This window comes from Nothobranchius furzeri, chromosome 2 (genome assembly GCF_043380555.1).
Source record: "Nothobranchius furzeri strain GRZ-AD chromosome 2, NfurGRZ-RIMD1, whole genome shotgun sequence".
Taxonomy (NCBI): Eukaryota; Metazoa; Chordata; class Actinopteri; order Cyprinodontiformes; family Nothobranchiidae; genus Nothobranchius; species Nothobranchius furzeri.
The window spans coordinates 92,847,361-92,874,698 of record NC_091742.1 but is presented as its reverse complement, the minus strand read 5'-3'; the positions used below and the strand labels follow the sequence as shown (position 1 = coordinate 92,874,698).

Below are 27,338 nucleotides of genomic sequence, written 5' to 3'. Positions count from 1 at the left end.
CTTGAACGTAGCTGAGTTCTTTCACAAAGGGAGCCGGTGCGGGAAATCTGTGGACAGATGGGAGTTAGATCCAACTCGAAGGGGAAAACTAGGAATCTGAATTGTGGGGAGGACTTACAGTCTGGAGAGGGGGAAAAGTAGCTTGAGGGAGGAGTGGTCCGGTCTGGGCTGAGAGGGGATTCCTGAGACTGAGATCCAGAAGGGGAGACGTGGAGAGAGCTGGGTTTGTGGAGATCCAGGGAGCTTAGGTGGGCAGCTGGAGGTGGTTCTGGCCAGGGAGAAGCTGAGAGACAAGCAGGTTGGAGTTCCAGAGAAATAGCCAGTCGGGAATGAAGGTGGAGCTTTGATCTGGTGAACGAGAGCAGGAAAGGTAAAATGCAAAATCCAAAATCCAAAACACATCTAAAAATCTCAAAAGGTCATAAGAGCTCGAGAATACTATGAAGAGGTGGCTTAGAAAGTACCCAGGTAGAGTAATCATCCAGCGAAGTGTAGGAGTCTCTCAGCTGCTTAAATACCCCTGGCCAGCTGATGAGCAGATCTGCTGCAGCTTGGTCAACCTTCAGACATGCCCACCTGCAGAGGGAAAACTCAAAAGACAGGGAGTGACAGCAGGAATACACCTCAGACCGTGACAGTTTGCACCAAGTGGTGCTCCTGTAGTTACTCAGTCTCATATGATGCAAAGGATGTTGTGTCTAATTTGGGTGTTAAGATTGATTCTCAACTTAAATTTGATGTTCAAGTCAATAATGTGGTTCAAGTTTATTTTTTTCACCTAAAGAATCTTTATGTCGTTTTTGATGAGGAATCGTTTTGAGAAGCTTATTCATGCATTTAATGCATTTTGTTTAGACTACAGCAATAGTCTTTACTTGGGTGTTGATTAGGGCTGCACAATATATCGAAAAATTATCGTCATCGGGATAACAGGACATGCGATAGGCCCATCGCAAAGCACGTCAAAAACGGCGATAAATGCTTGGTTCAACATTTCCATCCTTGTCATACATCAGCTTTTTGTAAACCAGCTCTGTTTTTTACGCGGAAGTATTATTTGACCAATCAAATGTAGCCCTTCTGAGATGCGGCCAATCAGATGGGTCCGTTCACGTAATACGCCCGCCCCCTACGTAGACCTTTAGGATGGAAAGCAACACCCGAACTGAGTTAGCAGCGCCGCTCTCTTGTTCGTCATGCTGGCTCAGAGCAATGAACGCACTTTGTGCTGAGGTTTCTGGAATCAGCGCTGCTTTCGAACGTGAACGTGAGTCCGCTTGGTGTCGTTAATCATTTTTACCGGGCTGACTCCGACACTTGCCGGTGAACCAACCCACCTTCATATCGCTAGTGTTCCACCGGGTGGTGATGTTAGCCCCAGGCTCCGGTTAGCTTCCAGCTGATAGGCTACAGCACAGGCACGTGCATGGGGTGGGGGGTGGGGGGGGGGGGGGGGTGCTTGAGACCCTGCCTCTTTTGTCCCATGTGCCCAAAGTGCCCGTTTTGAGGTTTCATAATTTTTTTTATATTTTTTAATTTTTAATTTTTTTTAAAAAGAATTTTCTGTTTGTGCCCCCTCAACAATAACAAAAATAATAATTAATAAAATGTCTGTTTAATAAAGTTGTATAGCTGGCGTGAGTCACGTGGCCGTCTCTTCCTCACGCCAGAGCGCACAGCCGGTCACAACAAGCTGCAAGCACCCACGTTTTCTTCATGGCCGAGCGAGCGGTGCAGAGCTTTTAGGACATACATATTGATTTGGAGGAATGGACAAACACCGGTAAGTAGGATGCACACTACTATACACAGTTATTAGATTATTTTGTACATTAGTAAGTTGTTTTATGGCACTAGGTGTGTGTGATATATTACTAGCTGGGTGTGTGTGTGGCTGGGTACCGATTCTGAACCTCAGTAGCTTTGGGATTAACCAAAAACATTCTGTACATAAGTACTTGTACAAAAATATTTTTTCAATCTTAAATATTGGGAATTTGCCAATAAAATGTCTTAACTAGGTACCACAAAGTTGCATTCCTATTGCTGCTGCGTGTCACGTGACTGGGGTCTCACACAGCCCTGCTTCTTGTTTACAGAATCACTTCCTGGTTCGCAGACTGATAAAACTTGAACAAAGTTAAAATTTAGCTACCTTTTGTGAAAGGAAATAAGAAAAATACTAAAGGTAACATCCGTCACAAGTTTTGTGTTACAAAATATTTAGTCCTTGTCTGTAAATTCGGTCCAGCGTTTTAGGGAACATAGTTTTGTTTTAGATTTTAAGGTTTCTCAGCCCTTCTGGTGGGTTTTATAGTTCACTAATACTATGCATATTCTCAAAATGTTGGAGTTTATATTTGCTCTCTTTTTGAATGCATTGTATTAAAAACATTATGTTTTAAAGATGTACATTTAAAAAAACCTACTGTTTTCACAGCAAAATTTATCTGTACAGTTCTCTGTTTTGCACAAAGTAGATAGTAAAACTGAATGAAAGCATAAACATTGTTTTATTCTTTATTTATTATAATTACTAAAGCACTATGATTAAAATATTATGGACATATTCTGGATCAGCATCATGAAGCAAATTTGTGGCCAAATTATATACAGTTAGTTTTCTGGAAAAGGAATGAAATGTCCCAGTATGTGTATGCATGAGGTTTATATGCATGAAAAAATATTTGTAAATTAATTATGATATATCATTGTACAGACATGCGTCGTAAGGAGAGGAGGCGGAAGCAGCGACAGAAAGAGCTATGTGAGGCAGCTAAAGGCAGTGGGTCCCTCACCAGCTGGATAAAAAAAGACTACAGGTAAGTTGCATCACAGCAACAAGTGTAGAAACAATAATATACACAACTGCAATGTTTTGATGCCATAAAATGTTTTTGTTAGCCTCTTGATCATGGATTAGGTGCAAGACCTGTTAAATGTGAATAACTACATAATTCATTCATACAATAGCTAATGTTGCCTTGTTCTCAGATGGACAGCAAGTGGAGAGTGATAGATCACATGAGGAGATTGAAGACACACACACACACACACACACACACACACACACACACACACACACACACACACACACACACACACACACACACACACACCTCTTTCTGTTTATATTTCTGTGACATTCTTATCTCTGACATAAACTCCTCTATTATCCACTAATGTTTAGATTTCCATTTATTCACCACAGATTTTGTCTCAGATATTTCTGTCTTACAGTTCTAAGAGTTTTCACCAATTTTTGCCATTTTTTTATTTCTTACATTAATTTTGTAATTGACTAACATTTCTCCTCTGTTCGTTTTACTACCTACAGTCTGAGATCAACACAGCCTTGCCCTCCAGCATCATCAGCAGCAGCAAGAGGAGCTACCCTGCAACAGCTACATTGTACTAGCCTGGCAGGCCAGACTAAATAAATGTATTATTTTCAAGGCCTTAAATGTATTATTTAGTCTGGCCATGCTCCATTGACGGCTCTCGGTTGTGGGGCGGGTTCTACCGTTGTCTTTCAAATGATCTCCGCATTCCACTGGACAATGAATGTGACATCCTCTTGTTTCACTCTGTTGCATCATCCCACCCACCAGGCATATAGAGTGCCCTGATTGGCCCACAAAGCAGATAAAGCTCTGTGATTTGTTCACTAAGCAGATAGAGCACTATGATTGGCCCACCATTATGGACCAATCACGGCTCTATATGTGTTTGAAACCCTTCTAGAGAGCTGTGATTGGCTAGCCAGAGTCCTGGTAGGAGCTGCTGAGATTCCAATGGAGCATGCCTAGACCATTCTTTGCAAAGCAAGAATTTGGTCTAGTTCACTAGGCTAACATTGTACCCCATCATCAGGTAAAATAAAACAGCAATAGATCAGGAGGTGGAGCAGGTTGTCCAGTAATAAGAAGGTTGCAGGTTTGGTCCTGACTTCAATCAGAGATTGATGCTGTTGTGTCCTTGGGCAAGACACTTAACCTGCTTTGCCTGCTGGTGGTGGTCAGAGGGACTGGTGGCGCCTGTGCTCAGCAGCTTCACCTCTGTCAGTGCGCTCCAGAGCAGCTGTGGCTACATCATAGCTCATCATCATCAGTGTGTTAATGTGTGTGTGAATGACTGATTGTGTTGTAATGTGCCTTGGGGGGTTGTAGAACCTTAAGAAGGCATTATACAAATACAGACCATTTACCAAAACAAGTTACTTTTGCTTTACATTGTCCTTATGGTGTATATAGTGATTCGCTTCCATTTTGAATTTCTAATAAATATGATTTGTTATTCAGCCGGGTATACTGTGGTTATGTCATGGTGTTTGAAAATATTATTCTGTGTGCCCCTTTTTAAATTTGAGCACCCGCCCCTTTAAAGGTCTCTGCACAGCCCTGCTACAGCACTCTCCTCCCAGTCCCATCCTGCTAAAGAGGGCCTGGAAAAGTTCCCCCACACATCAAAGTGATTTTTCATTTATGAGCTTTTATAACCTTGTTAATCAGGATAGTTGATTTGCTGCTGCACATAAACTGTCAGTCAGAAGCTCTGCTAGCCGGTTATCTTAGAGGAGCTAGTTCAATTTGTTAGCTTGTTATCAGAATCATAGTTGCAGTTTCATCATCTGAGCTGCTTTTTAAGATCTAGGAAAACTTGTTCAATTTGGGGTTAAAAACAAACGTTTTCACATATTTTCCATGTAGTTTTTTTTTTTTGCCAGTTCCTCTTCTGAAAGATAGACAATTGATTTTCTCTTTCCCTCAGAAAATCTTAATTTTCTCCTAGTTTGGCCCAACACCATTCACATTCCAATTACAGCAACAGCCTTATATCATAACCACATAAGTGGAGAAAATGTTCAGTAATAATGAGAGAACTTGCTGTTGCATTTAAGTGATGTTAACTGTTATTTAACATTTAAACTTATTTTCTGATTTTTTTATTTATTCAAAAAAAAACCTGGTAAGGGATGTTTTTCTGTATTTGGAGCATCAGAAAAAGTTTTATGGTAGTGGTGATGTTTTAAAGTCACTGAGAAACTGCATGCATGCAGTTTGTTGTTTTGCTGCTAATACAGTAGCAGGTGCAGCTGCATATTTTTTCAATAAAAATGTTATGTTGTAATGGAATTCATGCATTTGTTAGGCCTGACTTGAGCTGAGCGGGACCGGAGCGAGAGTTTGGATTGTAGCGTGTATTTATGACCCAAGCGCGGAGTGACTGACGCCGGGCAGATAGACACGCGTTTGCTCTAGGAGCCAAACCGTAACAGGCTAGTGAGCACGGCGGCTCCAAAAGGATAAAAGCTGACTTACTATGAGTCGGCAGGGTGAGTAGCTTGGGCTGGTCTGGTCAGAACTGGTTAGAGTAATCCGGTAGGATTCGGTGAGGACTCGGAACACAGTCTGATTAGGATCGATGACTGAGTGATCTGGTGTTACGCTGCACTTCCTTATGTAGACGTGGCGGGTGACGTGAGCCGGAAGGCTGGCGCTGGGAATGCTGGGTAGTGGAGTTTGACTGGGCTGAATGAGTGTGGGTTCCTCCGGGGGAGGATGTCGAGGGCTGAGAGGAAGGCAGCGTGACAGGACCCCCACCCGAGGGATGGCCCCAGAAGTCCCAGGGCGACTGGCCCAGAAGTCAGAGATGAGCGAGGGGTCCATGATCGCGCTCGTCGGCTCCCAGGAGCGTTCCTCAGGACCGTAACCTGCCCAATCCACCAGGTATTGCCAGCTTCTGCCACGGCAACGGGCGTCCAGCAGGCGCTGCACGGCGAAAATTCCATCCTCGCCAACCCCTCGAGGCGGAGGCTCGGGATCCGGAGGAGGAGCGAGGGGAGAAGTCCGTACAGGCCTCAACTGGGACACATGAAAGACGGGATGGACTCTGAGTGGCCTGGGCAGGCGGATGCGGAAAGCCACCGGGTTAATGACCCTCTCCACCGTGTAGGGTCCCACAAACCATGCAGCGAGTTTCCGGGAGCCAGCGGGCAGGCGCATGTTCTGGGTAGACACCCATACCCTGTCGCCAGGTTGGAAAACCAGCCCCGTCCGGTGGCGGCGTCTGTGCTGGCAAGCGTACTCCGTGTTGGCTCGCTGGATGGCTGCCCGAGCACGGATCCAGGCGAGGCGGCAATGCCGGACCAGGGTCTGGGCAGCGGGGCCCTCAGTCTCCGTTTCCTGGTGGTGGAAGAGAGGAGTCTAGTACCCGTAGCAGAGCTCGAATGGGGAAAGACCAGTGGCCGAGGAAACGTGGAGATTATGGGACATCTCCGCCCACAGGAGGTATTTGGGCCAAGTGGTTGGCTGAGACGAGGCAAAGCAGCGGAGATACCGACCAAGTTGCTGATTGGTATGCTCGGTCTGCCCATTGGTTTGGGGGTGGTAACCAGAGGAGAGACTGCTACTGGCACCAACCAGCCGACAGAAGGCTTTCCAGAATCTGGACATGAACTGGGGCCCCCGATCTGAAACAATGTCCTGGGGGAAACCATGGAGGCGCACCACCTGCTCCAGGAGGATCTCAGCCGTTTGCTTGGCTGTGGGCAGACCAGGAAGCGCCACCAGGTGGACCGCCTTCGAGAACCTGTCCACGATGGTTAGGATGGTCTCGAGCTGGTTGACATGAGGTAGCCCGGTCACAAATTCTAGACCGATGTGGGACCATGGTCGGTGCGGTATTGGGAGAGGTTGTAGATCTCCAGTTGGGGATTGGTTTGGTGTCTTGGAACGGGCGCAAGTGGGACACGCGGCCACCTATTCCTTTACGTCCTTGGCCATGGAGGGCCACCATAGCGCACGTTGCAGGAACTGGAGGGTTCGGGTCTCCCCTTGGTGCCCAGCCAGACGGGATGCATGCCCCCAGGCCAGGGCTTCAGAGCGGCAGGAGGAAGGCACATAAAGCCTGTCGGAAGGCGTATCGGCAGGTGCGGGATCGGTGGGCAAGGCAGCTCGGATGGCGTCCTCTACCGGCCAGTGGAGAGCAGCGATGATCTTCTGGGCTGGGAGAATAGGAGGTGGTTCCCTGGCGGGTGCAGACTGGGTGTAGCAGCGGGAGAGGGCATCAGCCTTGCGATTCTTTGAACCGGGACGATAGGCCAGGTGGAAGTGATACGGCTCAAAGAAAAGCGCCCAGCGGGCCTGATGGGGGTTAAGTTGCCGGGCATTCTGGATGTGGGTGAGGTTTTGGTGGTCCGTCCAGATGGTAAAAAGGTACGTTGTGCCCAGCAACCACTGCCGCCATTCCTCCAAGGCCCATTTAATAGCCAGGAGTTCCCTGTCTCCTACCCCGTAATTGCTCTGGGTTGATGTGAATTTACGGGAGAAGTAAGCACAGGGGTGCAGTTTGGAATCGGGACCGTGTGGGACAGGACCGCCCCTGCTCCCACTTCAGAAGCGTCCACTTCCACCACAAAGGCTTTGTTGGATCCAGGTGCACGAGGATGGGGGCAGTGGTGAAGCGATGGACCAGGGTGTGGAAAGCCTGTGTGGCCTCAGGAGTTAGACGGAATGGGCGGGTCTGGTTGGATGTTTTGGTTAGGGCAGTGAGAGGGGCCGTGATGGAGCTGAAACCGCGTATGAAGCGTCGGTAGAAATTCGAAAAGCCCAGGAAGCTCTGCAGCTGCTTCTGGGCAGTGGGTATCGGCCATTGGGCCACAGCCTGGACTTTCTGGGGGTCCATTGAGAAACCCTGGGATGAGACGATGAACCCCAGGAAGGAAATGGTCTCCTGATGAAAAGCATACTTCTCCAGCTTGCAGTAGAGCCAGTTTTCCAACAGCCGGGACAGGACTGCTCGGACGTGTGTGACATGTTCCTCTAGGGTTCGGGAGTAAATCAAGATGTCATTGAGGTAGACAAAAACCCATCTGCCCAACATGTCTCTCAGGACGTCCGTGATGAGGCGTTGGAAAACGGTGGGGCTGTTGCACAAGCCAAAAGGCATCACAAGGTACTCCCAGTGGCCTGTCGGGGTGATAAAGGCAGTCTTCCACTCGTCGCCTTGCTTTATCCTGACCAGATTGTACGCACTGCGTAGGTCCAACTTGGTGAAAATGGTAGACTGGGACACTACATCCAGGGTGGTTGTCATTAGAGGCAAGGGGTGGCGATCGCGGACCGTGATCTTGTTTAAACCCCAGAAGTCGATGCATGGGCAAAGACCCCCCTCCCTCTTCTTTATAAAGAAGAAACCCGCAGCTCCTGGCGAGGTGGAAGGGCGGATGAACCCATGTTTAAGGGCGTCAGTGATATAGGCATCCATGGCCTGAGTCTCTGCTGGGGACAGGGAGTACAAGCGGCCCCGAGGTGGAACAGAACCGGGCAGGAGTTTTATCTCCAGGTCGTAAGGGCGGTGAGGAGGCCAGACTGTGGTGGGGTTCTTTGAGAAAACCTGAGCCAGGTCGTGATAACGGGAGGGGAACTGTGACTTGTCGACATCCTCAGGAACTGGGTGGCCAGGCTCTGAATCGGGTTGAGGAGGTCGATGAGACTGGCAGGCAGCACCCCATGTAAGCACTTGGCCAGACGACCAGGAGATCTGGGGATTATGGCGCAGGAACCAGGAGTGACCCAGAATCGGGGGGGGACAAAGGAGCCGTCACGATCAGGAACCGGAGGGTCACGGAGTGGGAGTAAATGTCCATGCGGAGACCAACCGTCTCCTGACGGATTGGATATGGTCTGATAGGGGTTCCATCCACGGAGGTAACGGGAATGGTCTGGCGGAGGGATGACAGGGGAACCCGAAGTCGAGAGGCGAGGTCTTTATCCATGAAGCAGTCTGCTGCTCCGGAATCCAGGAGCGCCTTCAGCTCGATGGGTCCCTGGGAAAGATGAAGGGTAACTGGGAGCAGGGTGCGGGTTGAGGGGGCGCAGGTGACTCCAAGTAGGACCTTTCTGCTACTGCCTACTTGGGGTCTGCGTTTCCCGGCCGGAGAGGACAGATGGCACGTCGATGGCCCGGAGCACCGCAATAGGCGCACAACCCCTCTCTGTACCGTCTCTCCCTCTCCTCTGGGTTCAGGTGTCCTAGCTGCATGGGTTCGTCAGTGGACACACTGGTTGGGTGAGGACGAGCTGGCGTTAAAGCCGTTGTCACTGGCGGTTCAGCGGATCGACGGGTAAAGAGACGCAGGTCCATCTGCAGAGCGAGGTCGGCCTCCTCGTCTAGGGTCTCTCTTCCAATCATGCCGTCTCGGATCCGCGGAGAGAGCCCCTCCAGGTAGACCGCCTTCAACGCATCCTCCCCCCCATCTCAGTTTGGCAGCCGTAGTACGGAACCGAGACGTGTACTGGGCCACAGTCTGATTTCCCTGTCAAAGCTGAAGGAGTTGGGCCTCCGCTGACAACTCGCCGCTGAGGGGATCAAAAGCCTTCCGTAGCTCGGCCACAAAAACAGCATATTCGTTGCAGGCCTCCGACTTCTTATTGTACAGGGCTGCGGCCCACTCCTGAGCTCGGCCGGTGAGGAGGGAGGTGAGCAGCGCCACGCGGGAGTGGGCTGTGGCATAGCGGTGGGGCTGACACTCGAAGGTCATGGCGAGGGTGGCTAACATGCCTTCAGGGGAGCCGTGCGATCCGTCCCACTTCTCCGGGAGGCTAAGTATCGGTTCCTCCCGTTCTCTGGAGGTTCGCTGCTGCTGCTGCGCAGCGGAAAGCTGGAGAACCACTGTGGCGATGGACTCCACTTTATCAGCTAGGCGACCCAGAGAAGCTCCCATCTGGGCCACCTGTGATCACAGGGCCTCAAATAGAGCTGAAACAACTAATCGATTTAATCGATTATAATCGATTATTAAAATAGTTAACAACTTTTTTAGTCATCGATTAGTTGTTTAATAATCACATTTTACCACATAAAGTCTATTTTTACCACAATCTGACATCGGTTACAATCTGTTAAATTTGCCGCCAGTGTGTGGCAGTAATGAGCCACTGATCTACCAGTGGAGCCGTAGAAGAAGAAGCAAGCCAATAAGTGCCCTCGGTTTTCATGACGTAACATGTTACTGACGCGCATCTTGCTGTGAGAGATGGCGGAACAAGGAGAAATACGGAAGAAAAATAGAAGCGACAAAACTGAAGAGAAACCCCGGACAAAAACCTCACAAGTATGGGAGCACTTCACTCTAGATGCCATGAAAAGACGGGTGACCTGCAAAATTTGCAAAAACCATGTAGCATGGCACAGAAGCACGACGTCCCTAAGTGAACATTTGAGACGAAAACATGTGGGGGCTGATGCAGCAGAGGAAGAGTCAGCCCGGTAAGTAACAGAAAATAAACAAGATAATATAGTGGTCCATCACTACATGCAGATCAAATTTGGGACTTAGTGTTTTAGCTGAGTTCGTTATAGTGGATGTTAGACATGTTTTTTGCCGCGTCAGTCTACGGTGTTCTACTTCTGATTGACTAGATGCAATCGTGAATCTCCTCCGTGTTGTGTACCATGCGCTTGCCAAATTTAGCACGACTGTTTATAAGAATGTTCTCGTTAAGAGAAAAACGGCACAAACCCATAAATATGTTCCTCATTCAAAAAAGGACAACTCCGCGGTGAAAATTATACAGACGAGCTGTGTCCAGGTGAATATGACGCGGCATAGTTGTACGCTTTCAATTTTTAAATACAGGAGAAATTCAGAAAAAGTCTTTTTTTTTACTATTAAAAGGCTGTTTTACTATCTAATGCTGTAAAACGCCTCACAACACATTTTTATCATGTTTCTTAAACAGCATTCCACAAAATAAACATTTTTCCACATTTCTCTAGCTAATTTAAACACTCCCGACTCAAAGTAAAAACCTCATGAGCTTCTTACTTAGAGCTTTTTGATAGTAAAAAAAAAATTTAATTTTTCTGAATATCTCGTGGCTATTTTGTAGAACGTAACCCTCAAAATAAATGATCACTGTATATTGTTAATTAATTCAAATAATATAATATTGATTTAGTGTTGTAGTGTGTGTGCTGCTTTATTTTATATGTGTACTTATTTCAGTCTATTTGTGTTTCTTATGCAGAAAAAAACAAGCAACGATGGACAACTACATGGGGAACAAGACACTCACCCCCCAGCAATGTATACCACTTACAAACTCTATTCTAAACATACTGGTAAAAGACATGAGGCCACTATCCATGTTGGAAGAAGCAGGCTTCCAGCTTCCAGAAAAAATTATTCTGGACTGATATTTTGCACTGTTTAGCTCATTTTACACCGCTGACTGTGTTCATGTGCAATAAAATAGATTGCAGTCAACTGCACAATTCTCTTATGTTTTTTTCTCTTAACTGAAATGCATTCATCACTTGTATAGGTTAAATAGCTAAACAATATCAAACCAGTTAATCGAAAAAATAATCGACAGATTAATCGATTATGAAAATAATCGTTAGTTGCAGCGCTAGCCTCAAACTCCGCTGGGTCAATGTTGGACTCAGTCATCCGGTTAGGCCTGACTCGAGCTGAGCAGGACCGGAGCGAGAGTTTGGATTGTAGCGTGTATTTGTGACCCAAGCGCGGAGTGACTGACGCCGGGCAGACAGACACACGTTTGCTCTAGGAGCCAAACCGTAACAGGCTAGTGAGCACGGCGGCTCCAAAAGGAAACAAGCTGACTTACTATGAGTCGGCAGGGTGAGTAGCTTGGGCTGGTCTGGTCAGAACTGGTTAGAGTAATCCAGTAGGATTCGGTGAGGACTCGGAACACAGTCTGGTTAAGATCGATGACTGAGTTATCTGGTGTTACGCTGCACTTCCTTATGTAGACGTGGCAGGTGACGTGAGCCGGAAGGCTGGCGCTGGGAATGCTGGGTAGTGGAGTTTGACTGGGCTGAATGAGTGTGGGTTCCTCCGGGGGAGGATGTCGAGGGCTGAGAGGAAGGCAGCATGACAGCATTAGTTTTTGTTTGCTTTGAACCCAGAGCAGACGTCACACGCCAGACGACATCAACACTACATACTGTATTTGTTCATTTATCGTGAGTAATATCGATATCGCAATATTAAACACTGTTATCGAATATCGCAGATTTTCCTAATATCGTGCAGCCCTAATGTTGATCATGGATGTATTGCTAGGCTGCAGCTAGTTCAAAATACTGCAGCCCGTCTTTAAACTGGCACTGGTCGATTTGACCATATCATTCCAGTTGTTGCCTCTCTATTGGATCCCAGTTCAGTTCTGTGTTGAATTTAAGATTTTGGTTCTGGCCTACAAATGTTCAAATGGCCTTGCTCCTAGCTCTTTATCTGGAATTCTAGTGCCATATGAGCCATCTTGTGGTTTAAGGTCAGCTGACCTAGTGAGCAGAACTAAATGTCATCACAAGCTGCTGATCTAGCAGCATGATGCTCATTATTATTTTATGGGTTACAGACGAGTGTTGATGCTCTGTGTATTTATTTCTGCAGCGAGCCTTACAATCTCACCTCTTTCCACCCACAGTTTCTTCTTAAAACACGTATTACATTTACTGTTTTGACGCATTTTAACGAGCTTCATCCGCACTGTGATTTTGTTGTAGGATACAAACTTTACAGCACTCTCATGGAGTAAAGGTTCGGCAGATATATTTGTTTACATTTTTGCTGCTGCGTGCCTACAGTGTTAGGGAAAGGAAGGGAGGGGCCGACGCGATGCTGCTGTCAGGGTATCTCTAGGCTCCACAGTAGCAGCGATGGATGGCTGGTTTGACCGGCTCTGAGAGGCGTAAATCAGAATTAGCAGATAGCGTTTTTTTCTTTCTACCAATCGCATAGTGATGTCTGGACTTAAAAGCAACTCATTAGATTCATAGTTATTTGTTAAAGTAATGCATTATCATAAATAGTAATGTGTTTACCAACACTGGTTATGTATATTACTGATTGTAAAAACATCCCTAGGTCTTTTGTCTTGTCTTTTTACTGAATATTTTTCTTTTATATATTTCTGCTTGGTTCACTGCAGTTTCAAGGAAGAGAGAACCTCTGCTCTTACATTTCCACAACCATCAAATGAAAGACGGAGGTGTCTCAACCAGCAGCTTGGCTGGGCAGATGTCAGCAAAAGTTGGTGGAGGAGCAGAAACTATCAAGAACCTAGATCTGGACCCTAATGAAAAGACATCGGATTCTTCAGAGATTGAAGTTAGTGGAGAAGATGAAGATGATGTGAATCTAGACTCTGCGCGTTCAGACTCTGGGCCTGAAACTGGAAACGGAGACCATGGCTGTAATGAGAACAAGTCTTCAGAGTCAGATATTAAGACCATCAACAAATCATTTAGCTGCCCTGTGTGTGGTATACGGTTCCTCCACAAGTGGTCTCTTCAGAAACATGTGAGAGTGACAAGTCATTCAGCAGTAAAGTCTTCAGAATGTTCGGTTAATACAAAATGTGTGAAAGAGAAGCAACATGGAGGCTCATGTAGAAAAGTCCAGAAAGAACCAAAATTATTTAGTTGTGATGACTGTGGGAAAAGATTTAGCCTAAAGTCCAATTTAACCCGTCATATAAAAGGCCACACCGGGCAGAAGCCTTTTGCCTGTGAGCTCTGTGGATACAGATTTACCCAAAAGTCACATTTAAATGATCACATGAAAGTCCACACAGGAGAGAAGCCGTTTGCCTGTGAGCTCTGCGAATACAGATGTACCCATAAGGCAAATTTATACACACACATGAGAGTCCACACCAGGCAGAAGCCTTTTGCCTGTGAGCTCTGTGGATACAGATGTACCCAAAAGTCAAATTTAAATGATCACATGAGAGTCCACACAGGAGAGAAGCCTTTTGCCTGTGAGCTCTGCGAATACAGATGTACCCATAAGGCACGTTTAAACACACACATGAGAGTCCACACAGGAGATAAGCCGTTTGCCTGTGAGCTCTGTGGATACAGATGTACCAAAAAGGGAAGTTTAAAAACACACATGAGAGTCCACACAGGAGAGAAGCCGTTTGCCTGTGAGCTCTGTGGATACAGATGTACCCAAAAGTCACATTTAAATGATCACGAGAGTCCACACTGGAGAGAAGCCTTTTGCCTGTGAGCTCTGCGAATACAGATGTACCCATAAGGCAAGTTTAAAAACACACATAAGAGTCCACACAGGAGAGAAGCCCTTTGCCTGTGAGCTCTGTGGATACAGATGTACCAAAAAGGGAAGTTTAAAAACACACATGAGAGTCCATTCAGGAGAGAAGCCTTTTGCCTGTGAGCTCTGCGAATACAGATGTACCCATAAGGCAAGTTTAAACACGCACATGAGAGTCCACACAGGAGATAAGCCATTTGCCTGTGAGCTCTGCGAATACAGATGTACCCAAAAGGCAAGTTTAAAAACACACATGAGAGTCCACACAGGAGAGAAGCCTTTTACCTGTGAGCTCTGCGAATATAGATGTACCCATAAGGCAAGTTTAAAAACACACATGAGAGTCCACACAGGAGAGAAGCCTTTTACCTGTGAGCTCTGCGAATACAGATGTACCTATAAGGCAAGTTTAAACACACACATGAGAGTCCACACAGGAGAGAAGCCGTTTGCCTGTGAGCTCTGCGAATACAGATGTACCCAAAAGGCAAATTTAAACAAACATATGAGAGTCCACACAGGAGAGAAGCCATTTGCCTGTGAGCTCTGTAGATACAGATGTACCAAAAAGGGAAGTTTAAAAACACACATGAGAGTCCACACAGGAGAGAAGCCTTTTGCCTGTGAGCTCTGTGGACAAAGATTTAGCCGAAAGACAAATTTAAAGAGACATACGAGCATCCACACGAGGCTCGAAGGATTTATTTAACAACAGTACTTCCAAATGTACTATTTAGTTTTTTTTTACAACCTTAATATTAGTCTTGTACCTCTGCTCAACTATCATTGATCAAGTCCGTACTCGGCCTTTGAGCCACCTCTTCTTTTGATTTTCATTTTCAAATCTCCTTTGTTTTTTAATCTCAGACCTTAACCAAACATTTGAGATGTTCATTCATGAATTCTGAATACAAAAAATATTACTTAAAGATTAAGAAAAAACTGTTTTACCCTCCTGTATTTAAGAAACAGACAAGATAGACACATGATGGTTGTAGTACATAACCCACTGCAATTTAAAGCTGTTAGATACCGGTGGCGTCTGCTTTAAATAATTTATCTGTATATAAAATAATAGCATACAATGTTGTAATAACTGCAGCTTAAAAAGAATGTGTCTTTATTCATTTGGAGCCACTAAGTAGAAATCCCACCTTTAAGGCTGTGGAGAGACAGCTGGGACTGTTGTCAAGAAGTCATAAATTACAAGGCGGCTCTGTGGAGACTCCATTCTCCTACAATAGCATTTTGCTATTCTTGTAGCAAGTTCCAGCAGGTCAAAACCCAAAAATAGTGGTCAGAAACAAGGGTCACAGAAGGGTCAAAGGGACAAGAGTTCAGAACTTGCTGTCGGGGACAGAACTGGGCAAAAGGTCAGGAGGCAGTCTGGCTCCACCCCTGGGTCCACCTTGGCGGGAAAAGAAGGACTGGACTAGAGTGAAAACAGCCCATTGGATCCAGAAGTCCTCTCAGGAATGCTGAAGGAAGACCTACAATTTGCTACAAACATCATGATTTATGACCTGTGCTCTCATGAAGAGTGCTGAATGTAGTGTTTTGTGCCCTCATGTAGAATGCTGCATGAAGTGATAATGACATCAGATGTTTTGTGTTGAGCTAAAAAGTGTATCTGGTAAATGACCTCATGACCTCACCGTCATGAGATAATGATATATGTGACTTTTACATTGTCTAAAGCTGACTCAGGAATGATATAAAAGCAGCAGCTCTGACCAGAGCTGGGAGAAGTTTGGGGCGATCCACAAAAGACCAAGTTGGTGTAAATCAACTCCTTATTTCTTAATCAATCATTAGAACTAATTCCTCCTTGGGGGAAGCAGTTAATTTTATATTTACTCATTTTTGTATTTTTTGATCCTGTAATAAACTTTTTGGAAAAAGATCCATAATCCTGATTCTTTCAGGTTTTCTCTAAAGCTTAACGATTGGGGCCCTGACCATTGTTTGCACAGAGGTAAGCACATTAATTATAGTTTCCTGAATTATCAGGTTTTACTTTATGGTTTGTGACAGATTAATATAAAGAAACCTTAAGACAAAAGGAGCTTGTCTCCTTCCTCACCCGCGAGTAACGAGATGTCTTAAGGATGATAAAACCAAAACATTAGAGGTTAATTTTGGCTCTGATTGCAGGTTGAAAAAGTCTCTATCAGCGCTGGAAGGTTGGATTAATTAAATAAATTGATAAATCTATGTTAGTCCGGCCAACAACAGGAATCATTTTATTGTTACCAACCATCCACATAAGCTGATAGAGGCGCAATTAATCCAAATAACCCAAACAATTGCCGGAAGGGCTGGCCTCCCGCCGGGCTTCGTCCCTAGTATTTTAACCAAAATAACGGGATTGCTTAAAAAGAAGTGGGCTACTACAAAGGGACAAGTCTTGCACATCATTTCACCTTTAAAATAGAAGATATGATTCTTACTTAGGAAGTCCATAACCAGGGTCTAGTACAAAAAAACTCACCAATATCCCCACTGAACCCTGATAGATGCACAGTCTCATAAGTTCTAACGGAACTGGGTTTTAACGGAACCGACAAATGGGACGTGCACGCGACAGTAGTTCTGTGCATTGTACGTCCTCTTGTCCTCCTCTCTTTGCACAAGCATTGGCTGGTCAGGCAGCACAGGATCCAACAGTGAAGAAACACTACTTGGTATGCATACTGTATGTTGTATGTTACACTTCACACATTCTTCATTGCAGTTACACAAATGATTTACAGCAAGTTACAAAATGTGGAATTTCTGCTCTAATGATTTTGCACCATTTAATCCAGCACATTTAGAGAATAACTAATTCAAACCTTTGTTTGTTTGTTTGTTTGTTTGTCCTTACCACATGCACAAATGAGAAAATGCAATTGCACAAAACTGCTGAACTGAGTCACAAATGCTGCAAGAAACCCGAGCAAACAGAGACAGAGAGCCGGAGGAGGATCCCGGCAGAGTGAACATCGGGTTGTGGCTTGTGCTCCGGATTTGCGTTGGCTGAGGGGGTTTTTCAGGTGGTCGGACGACGGTCTGTATGGGCCCGGTAAGACGGTGGCCCGACTTCACTCTGCATCTGCCTCATTTGTGGCGATGGATGAAGAAGAAGGGAGCGGGAAAGACTAGAGTGGCCGTTCATTCGGCTGGGTCGGGGGCTGGTAAGAGAGACCGTGGGGGAAACAGTGATGCTTTGGACGGAGATTGGGATGCGCAGGTGAAGATGCACAGGCTTCAGGAGGGCAGCTTTGAGGTCTCCATCAGGGCAGAGGCAGGTGTGTGTTTTGCAACCTCTAACCCATTCGCTGTGACCAGGGAGCTGTGTGCGGTGATAGGGGATGTTCTTGATGCTATGGTTATGTTTAGTGGGCTGTAGACAGTGATATGTTGGACGAAGGCCCAGTGCCTCAAAGCGCTGAAACTGGAGGTGTTAATGGGGGTGGGGGGGACTGTTACTGAATTGCGTTCTGGTGCTTTGGTTAAGGAGGTGGTATACGGTATATCAAACAACGTTTTTGAGCCTGATGTGTTTGACTTCCTGAGTGGGCCGGCAGTGGTGGCTGTTCAGCATCTGGGGTTTGACGCCCATGGATCCACTTCACTGTTGATAACTTTTGACACGGTGGAGCTCCCTGCTCGTGTCATGTTGGGCTTGCTCAACTACTCAGTTAGGGCATTTGAGGAACCTCCTTTTATGTGTTTAGGTGTCAGGGCTTTGGGCATGTGGCTGTGTGTACCCCAAAGAAACCCAGTGTGTGTGTGTGTGTGTGTGTGTGTGTGTGTGTGTGTGTGTGTGTGTGTGTGTGGTCAGTGACTTGATGCAACCTGCTGGGTTCCTTATACAGGAAACTTTTTACCGATTGGCTTAATGAACTGACCTGTATTGGAATGTTTACTGTGTGAAGTGCCTTGAGACGACTCTTGTCCTGATTTGGCGCTTTATAAATAAACTGAAATGAATTTTATCATGTCCAAATCGTCTTAGGACGCATTTCCTGTTCCTTTTGAGCGCAGCAATCTGTTCTATACCTTCACTAAAACAATTAGGTTATGGGTCAGAAGTATAACAAAATGTAGTGTACTTGTTTTTTCGGGGCTTTTGACGAAATCGTTAAAAAACCGAGAAAACCTGGCTGCAGACCTCCACTGTCAGGCTGCTTCCGTTGGAGGTTCCACTGTCAGGACGGGAAATTCACGGGATACAATACAAAATAAAATGGCAAACATACATTGTAATTGATAGGTTTCAATATAAAATATTATGTAAAATCTATCAATTATTTCGCTATAGTTCATATGTAGTTGTCATTTAACATATTTACGGCTGTACTTTTTCAAATTGAATTAAAGAATGGCCGGGATAGGTTTCAACATAAATGCTAACATACTTCCGGTCGTCATATTTCTAAATAAAATCCTGAATGCTGTTTTGGTTGAATCTCTCTCCTCACAAACGCATTCATTTTTCAATATTACGTAAAATCTATCAATTATTTCTCTATAGTTCATATATAGTTTTCATTAATTTAGTAAACCTTAGTTTTGTTTGTCATTTTTGTTGTTTGTTTTCCTTTACTGTTGCACAACATGGTCATTATGATATATTCTGTCATAATCTAAGACGTAATATTAAAAAATGAATGCATTTGTGAGGAGAGCGATTCAATGGCTTCTGATGCCACCTACTGGACAGCACAATGGGGAGATAAAATTCTCTTCATGGAAGCAACCATTCAGCTAGAGTTGCTATATGCTTCAACAAATGTACCGGTAATGTTATCTCTTTCAGAGCGGACAATAATGGGCACTGGTTGACTGCGGTTTTAAAGATTGACAATGCATACATAATTCTAACCAATGTTTATGGATATAATAATGCCACACAGAATAGGAATTTGTTCTTAGAAATCAGAAACGTTGTTTCTGACTACAAAACTCTATATCACACAGACTTATTTCTGTTTGGAGGAGATTTTAATCTCGCACCTGATGATTATTTGGACAGAGACCCATCCAATTTTAATGTTCCGCACTTTAATCCAATTTTGAATGATTTATGTAACTCTTTCTCATTGATTGATATTTGGAGAAACAAGAATCCTAATACCAAGTAATTCTCATGATTAAACCTAATGGAATGATAAGATCAAGAATTGATCTATGGCTGGTTTCCCCACCGTTAGCCAACATAGCTACAGACGTTTTTATCTCTAATGCACCTCTAACTGATCAATGCCTAAATTCTCTGAAATTAACTCCAGAGATAAACACTAAAAAAAAAACGTTTTTTTGAAATTTAACTCTGATCTTTTAAAAGACAGTGAATTTTGCGACTTGATTAATAATCTAATGTTAGAAATTAGATATGATGTCACAATAGGAAGTTATTTTTCTAATTTAAAGTAAGGCAATCTGCAATAACTTTTGGAATTAAGAGAAGTAAATCCTTGAGAGAAAAATAAATTAAATTAATACATAAACTTGATGAATACTGTATGAAAACTCCAATGTTAAACGCAGACAGAGCCACTTATATAAACCTTAAATCCAAGTTGGATGAGCTGAGTTCTCGGAAAGCTAGAGGTGCTATTATTAGATCAAGAGCGAAATGGCTTGAGGAAGGTGAACGTAATACCGCATACTTTTGTGGACTTGAAAAAATACGACAGGAGAGGAATTTAATTAATTCACTTATCATCAACGATGTAGAATGCATGGATACCAAAATTATTGCTGAAGAAGTTTATACATTTTATAAAGACCTCTATTCATCATCTGGTGGCAATGAATCAAAACTATTGGATAATATTACAATCCCATATCTCATCCCAAAAATCAGTTAGGAATTTAAAATTATAATGTAATGCAGAGATTGGGATATTTGAAGTAGAGGCAGCAGTCAAACAACTTTCCGCTGGGAAATCCCCTGGTGAAGATGGTCTGACATCTGACTTTTATAAACATTTTTCGAATAATATAAAAGATCTTCTCTTTTTTGCATTACAAGAATGTATCCAAACTAAATCTTTGATGCCGACTATGAAACAAGGACTCATCTCTTTGATTCCGAAGAACGGCAAAGATAACAAAATTCTAAGCAATCTAAGACCAATTGCGCTCCTTAATGTGGACTACAAACTACTCGCTCATATTGTGGCTAATAGGTTCAAAGAAGGTATTTTACAAATCATCAGCGATTCCCAATCTGGGTTTATCAGGGGTCGCTCCATACATAACAACATTAGGTTGGTCCTAGATTTGTTGGATTACAGGGACACAATTGAGAATGATGGCTTTGTTCTTTTTTTGGATTTCTGCAAAGACTTTGACCGAGTCAACCATTCCTTCATGTTAGACTCGTTACACCATTTTGGCTTTGGAACAAAGTTGTGTGAAATTGTTCAAACTTTATACAGGGATATTAATAGTACTGTACTGTTACCATCTGGAACCTGCAAACGTTTCAACATTGAAAGAGGCATCCGACAGGGGTGTCCAGCCTCCCCTCTTCTTTTTATCATGGTCGTGGAAATTCTCAGCATTATGATTAAGAATAGTCAGATAGAGAAATTAGATGTTTTTGGTAATTCGTTAGCTATAATTCAACTGGCAGACGATACTACGCTCTTCCTTAAAAATAAGAAACAGATCCCAATTGCTTTACAAGTAGTTAATTGTTTTTGAAAAGCCTCGGACCTTTATTTAAACATAGATAAATGTGAATTGATGGCCATTAATGATCATCCTCAAACAACTCTGCATGGCATACCTGTTAAAGATCAAGTCAAATATTTGGGGATTACGATCTCAAAAAACTTAGAAACGAGAGTAAAATGTAATTTTGAGAGCTTAATTAAAAAGAGTAAAAGTATTTTAAGCATATGGCTACAAAGATTTTGGTAGATTACTTCTATCCAAGATGGAAGGATTGTCAAGAATTATCTATCCGGCTTATTCTCTAAGAATTCCTCAAAATATTATTAAAGAAATTAACCAAAACAATTTTAACTTCATATGGAAAAACAGACATCATTATATAAGAAGGAATGACATCATCAAATCACTAGAGGAAGGGGGTCTCAATGCAATCAATTTCGATATAATGAATGGTGCACTTAAGTTAAAATGGCTACAAAATTTTATAAATCATATAAATATGTTGTGGTTCAATCTTCCTGCTAAAATTTTCTCCAGTGTAGGCGGAATCCAATTGCTTCTTCAATGTGACTTTGAATTATCCAAACTCCCTATTAAGTTATCCAAATTTCACGAGCAAGTTCTACAATATTGGAAATCAATGTATAAACATAACTTCACACCGCACAACACGCCAATATTGAACAACCATTATATCCTGATTTAAAGGAAATCTTTTTTTTTAATGATTGGCATCTCCATGGAGTATGGTCCATTTTGCATTTGATGGACCAGAATGGAGAATTTCTTAATTTTACGGTTTTCAATCACAAATTTAACCCAACTTGTTCTTCTCAGGAATATGCCGAGGTAATCAGTGCAATCCCACCAGCTATATATTCTAATTTGAAAGGCACTTTGTTGTACTCTCACCTTATTCCAAAAATGCCTCCTATAACAATTAAGAACTGTTCTTTTATGGACAGAAACTGCAATAATAAAATCCCTAGATGTTGGTTCACTGACGCCCTCTTTCCCTTACCTCTTAGAAGATGGGAATTAGTACGTCAGTTTAGTAATTCTGATGTTAAAAACATTAGATGCAACTATCTCAAATTCCCAATCCCTCCTAAAGCCAAGGAAGTTCGTTTTAAAACTATTTATCCTTGCAAAGATTTCTTGCAGTCTAAATTTTATATTGGAGAGAACGATTGTGCCTCTTGCACTTCTAATATAGAAACTGAGATACATTTATTTTTCACATGCATCTTTACCACAATTTTCTGGGATAGTTTCCACTCGTGGTTAACGCATAATAATTTCATTATACACTCCTTATCTTTTTCTGACATCAAGTATGATATTAGTTTGGAAAATAAAATGCAGCAATTCTGTCACGAACTCCTCCAGCTGACTCCATTTCCTGGCATTCTCGCCACCACTTCCCATCATTCCCGCCACCAATGTGGCCGCCGGCCGGTGTTTCATTCATTACTCTGTCATCGTTCTCACCTGACTTTGAATCGAGTTCTCCGGCTTACCAGCCTTCAAACCTTCAAACCGAACCTAAAGGAGCTAAACCACGCTGTTTATCTCCACCACTCCGCGTCTGGGCAACAGACCTTCTCAGCCACGCTTCAACTCTGCCACCAAACCTGACAGGATGACAGAGTCCCGAGTTGACCCAGCGGAGTTCGCTCGTCTGCGTGTTGAAGTGGTTCAACAGCGCGCAGCTATGGATCAGAATACGGCAGATATAAACCAGCTCCGTGCCGTAACTGATCGCCAAGCCACCAAGATCGAGTCACTCACCGAGCTAGTTCTCCAGCTTACTACTGCCCTGCAACAACGGACCTCGACCATCTCGGAGCCGATGGAGCCACGCCTCAGCCTTCCAGATAAGTGGGACGGAACCAGGGGGTCCCCGGAGGGCATGCTGGCGACCCTGGCAATGACTTTTGAGTGCCAACCGGCACGCTACCCTACTTCCTGCTCTCGTGTCGCTCTGCTGACCTCACTGCTGACGGGTCGAGCCGGTGAATGGGCGGCGGCTCTTTATAATCAAAAATCTCCTGCCTGCAATGACTATGAGACTTATGTGAAGGAGATGAAAAAGACATTTGTTCATCCCAGCAGCGAGGTCCCAGACGAGACTCGGCTGCTCCAGCTTCGTCAGGGCTCCCAGACGGTGGCTCAGTACACCTCTCGCTTCCGGACGACAGCCGCTCGGTTGACGTGGGATGACGCCGCTCTAAAGGCTGTTTATCTGGAGGGATTGTCACCTAGAATCCAGGAGGGCATGATCGGGCACGAGGCCCCAACCTCCCTGGACCTGGCGGTGGATCTGGCTCTCCAACTGGACTGCTGCATCCTGAACCGGCCGAGCACCATGTCAGCTCCCATACACACCAGAACGTCACCCCGTCGTCCGGCTCACCAACTGACGGAGGAGCCGATGCAGCTCAGACATCTCCCCCCTGAGGAACGGGCACGGCGCTATCAGGAGGGACAATGCGCTTACTGTGGGGAGATGGGTCACCACCGTGGCACGTGCCCAAAATGACCGGGAAACGGTCCCTCCGGGTCGGAGTAGGGGCTGTCCCGCCCGGAGTCTCCACTTTTCCGGCTCCACCCCGAACCACTCTCCCGGTCTCCCTCCACCTGGACCAAGGCACGACCAGACTGGAGGCTCTTTTAGACACTGGGGCTGTGGAGTGTTTTATCAATCAAGGACTAGTTACTCAGCTCAAGATACCCCTCACTGCTCTCGACCCATTCCCATTCCTGTGACCTCTGTGGACGGCCGGCCCATCATGCCGTACCCTCTCACCCACTGAACCCAGGGTCTCCACATGACTTTTGACCAACACCTGGAGACCCTCCACTTCCTGGTCATCCAGGCTCCGGCTACACCTCTCATCCTGGGTCATTCCTGGTTCTGCCGTCATGAGCCTCACATCTCCTGGTCCACCAGTAAGGTCCTGGCCTGGGGCACGGGTTGCCAGAACCACCGGGGCTCCCCTACTCCTCGGACTGGAGCAGCTCCTCCCAATGACGTAGACCTGACGCTTGTCCCTCCTCAATACCACGACCTCGCTCAGGTCTTCGCTAAAGAACCCACTTCCAGGCTACCTCCTCATCGACCCTATGACCTGGAGATCAGGCTCCAGCCTGGCACCAGCCCCCCTCGGGGTCGCCTGTTCTCCCTCTCTCCGGCGGAGACCCGGGCAATGGACAATTATATAACTGATGCCCTCCAGAAGGGATTTATCCGTCTCTCAACATCCCCCGGGGCCGCGGGGGTTTTCTTTGTAAAGAAGAAGGAGGGGGATCTCCGGCCCTGTATTGACTATCGAGGGTTAAATAAAATAACGATCCGGGACCGTCACCCCTCTTCCTCTCATGGGCACCGCCCTCGACGCCATCACCCAAGCCGCTGTATTTACTAAACTGGACCTGCGCAGTGCTTACAACCTGATCCGTATTAAGGAAGGTGAGGAGTGGAAAACCGCCTTTATCACGCCCACCGGCTACTATAAATATTTGGTGATGCCGTTTGGCCTCTGCAACAGCCCCACCATCTTCCAGCGGTTCATTACAGATGTGCTAAGAGACATGTTGGGCCGCTGGGTCTTTGTTTATCTAGATGACATCCTCATCTACTCCTGCACGGCCGAAGAACACATCCGGCATGTTCGAGCTGTTCTGTCCCGCCTCCTGGATCATGGACTGTACTGCGAACTGGAGAAGTGTGCGTTTCACCAGGAATCCACCTCCTTCCTGGGTTTTACCATCTCCTCCCAGGGCCTGAAGATGGACCCTCAGAAGGTTCAGGCAGTAGCTCAGTGGCCTCTACCCACGACCCTGAAGCAGTTGCAAAGCTTCCTGGGTTTCTCGAACTTTTATCTGAGGTTTATACGCAACTTCAGATCCCTCGCAGCGCCTCTGACCTCACTCACCAAGACCACCAACCAGCCTCGCCCTTTCCGCCTTACTCCAGAGGCTGTCTGGGCTTTCCATGATCTGGTCGGACGTTTTACTAAAGAACCCATCCTCCTCCACCCGGACCAGACCCGGCCCTTTGTCGTGGAGGTGGACGCCTCTGATGTGGGAGCAGGGGCCGTCCTCTCGCAACGCGGTCCAGACTCTAAGCTCCACCCATGCGCCTACTTCTCCCGAAAGTTTTCCCCCACACAGCAGAACTATGGGGTCGGCGACAGAGAACTGCTGGCTATAAAATGGGCTCTGAAGGAATGGCAGCAGTGGCTCTTGGGGACCACCGATCCCTTTCTGATCTGGACCGACCACCAGAACCTCATCCATCTACAGACTGCCCACCAACTCAACCCTCGTCAAGCTCGGTGGGCCCTCTTTTTTGAGCCGTACAACTTTCATATCGCCTACCGGCCCGGCTCCAAGAACCTCAAGGCGGACGCTCTCTCTCTGCGTTTCGTACCAGATTCAAGCCCGCCGGAGCCTCGGACCATTCTGCCTACTCAACGCTTCCTGGCCTCCCTCCAATGGCCGTTGGAACAATCCATACGGGCCGCACTTCCTGGCGATCTGGCGCCCCCAGAGACTCCACCGAACCGCCTCTACGTTCCAGCCTCCTGCCGACAAGAGGCACTCACGTGGGGGCATTGTTCACGGCTCGCGGGACATCAAGGACAAGCCCGTACCCTCCAGTTCCTCCGTCGGGCTCTCTGGTGGTCGTCCATGAGGAGGGACATCCACGAGTTCACAGCTACATGTGATGTGTGTGCTCGATCCAAGTCCTCTAACCGACCCGGTGCTGGAGAGTTACAACCTCTCCCTGTGCCCAAGCGGCCGTGGTCACACATCGGGCTGGATTTTGTCACGGGGCTGCCAGCCGTCGACTACCTGGACACCATATTGACTATCACGGACCGTTTCTCCAAGGCCGTGCACTTAGTGGCCCTGGCCGGCCTCCCCACTGCCAAGAGAACGGCTGAACTGCTCCTCGAGCAGGTGGTGTGGCTCCATGGTTTCCCTCAGGACGTGGTTTCCGACCGAGGACCCCAGTTCGTCTCACACTTCTGGAAAGCGTTCTGTCACCTGGTCGGCGCTTCCACCAGCCTGTCCTCTGGGTACCACCCGCAGACGAAATGTCAGACGGAGAGAGTTAACCAGCAGCTTGGACGCTACTTGCGCTGCTTTGCTTCGTCCCAGCCGACCACCTGGCCCCGCTTCCTCCTGTGGGCGTAACTGTCCCACAACCTCCAGACCTCCTCTGCCACGAGCCTGTCTCCCTTCGAGCCCTGTTACGGGTTCCAGCCCCCTCTGTTCGACCATCAGGTGCCTGAGTTGGAGGTCTCTGCTGCCCAGACGCTGGTTCGCCGCTGTCGGCTCGCCTGGATCCGGGCCCGTGCGGCCATCACCCGGACCAACACGGAGTATGCCCATCAACATCGCCGCCGCCACCGGCCTGGCCCCATCTTCCGGTCTGGTGACCAGGTGTGGCTCTCCTCCGCTAACCTGAGGATGCCGGCTGGCTCCCGGAAGCTCACCCCTCGCTTCCTGGGTCCGTTCCCTGTCCTCAGGGTCATCAATCCAGTCACATACCGTCTGCGCTTCCCGGCTGCTCTCCGGATCCACCCGGTCTTTCACGTCTCCCAGCTGAAGCCGGTGGTCTCCTCACCTCTCCACCCTCCGCCGACCCGGGTGCCTCTGCCCCGCGGTGTTGAGGAGGATCGCATCTACACGGTCCGCAGGGTTCTGGACGCTCGCCGCTGGGGACGAGGTTGGCAGTACCTCGTGGACTGGGAGGGGTACGGCCCGGAGGAGCGCTCTTGGGAGCCCACGAGCTTGTTTGTTGACCCTACCATGCTATCTGACTTCTGGGCCTGGCGTCCTGGGACTTCGGGAGCCGTCCCTCGAGGGGGGGGGGGGTCCTGTCACGAACTCCTCCAGCTGACTCCATTTCCCGGCATTCTCGCCACCACTTCCCATCATTCCCGCCACCAACGTGGCTGCCGACGTCATCACGCCGACACTATATAAGGAAGTGCCTGCGTTTCATTCATTACTCTGTCATCGTTCTCACCTGACTTTGAATCGAGTTCTCAGGCTTACCAGCCTTCAAACCTTCAAACCGAACCTAAAGGAGCTAAACCACGCTGTTTATCTCCACCACTCCGCGTCTGGGCAACAGACCTTCTCAGCCACGCTTCAGCTCTGCCACCAAACCTGACAAATTCACTGTCAATAGTTTGATTATTTTCGCCAAAATCTTTATACACAAATGTAAATTTGGCAATATCAAACCGATCTTTATTGATTTTTTTTAAAGAACTTGTATCCTTTATGGATTGTCTTAAATTATGTAGTTCCAAGAAAGCCATTTGGCTCTATAACTATTTGGTGAATGTTTCCTTTTCCCCTAATAATGTTGTTTGATGTAATTTATTTTTGTTATGATTTCTGCAGGTTGATATTGAGCTAGGTTAATACTGTAAACCCTCTAATATTGGCCGGTATTGAATTAACGGCCGGGTATCATAGTTTGGCCGGTGTCGGAGATGGCAGAGGTGAATAATGGCCGGTGTTTTATTGTGGCCGGGTGGAATGTGGT

At 46.3% G+C, this 27,338-nt stretch overlaps 2 protein-coding genes across 2 annotated transcripts in view; both read left to right on the top strand.

Annotated features, from left to right (window-relative positions):
* LOC129156787 (gastrula zinc finger protein XlCGF26.1-like) overlaps positions 1–17,823 on the top strand; it is a 29,564-nt gene extending 11,741 nt beyond the window's left edge. Inside the window, exon 3 of the mRNA XM_070548327.1 lies at positions 12,966–17,823. Coding sequence (XP_070404428.1) covers positions 12,966–14,050 — 1,085 coding nt within the window. The 3' untranslated portion in view covers positions 14,051–17,823. The remainder of the gene's footprint in view (positions 1–12,965) is intronic.
* LOC139066183 (uncharacterized) lies at positions 1,451–12,933 on the top strand. The gene is made up of 3 exons (XM_070548368.1): positions 1,451–1,783; positions 2,720–2,822; positions 3,338–12,933. Exon 3 carries the CDS (start codon positions 5,874–5,876, stop codon positions 6,474–6,476), a length of 603 nt encoding a protein of 200 aa, XP_070404469.1. The 5' UTR covers positions 1,451–1,783; positions 2,720–2,822; positions 3,338–5,873; the 3' UTR covers positions 6,477–12,933.
* Positions 17,824–27,338: the final 9,515 nt, after the last annotated feature.

What these genes read in the sequence shown, in the direction of transcription:
- LOC139066183 (XM_070548368.1), top strand. Translation starts at nt 5,874, where the DNA reads ATGAAAGACGGGATGGACTCTGAGTGGCCTGGGCAGGCGGATGCGGAA.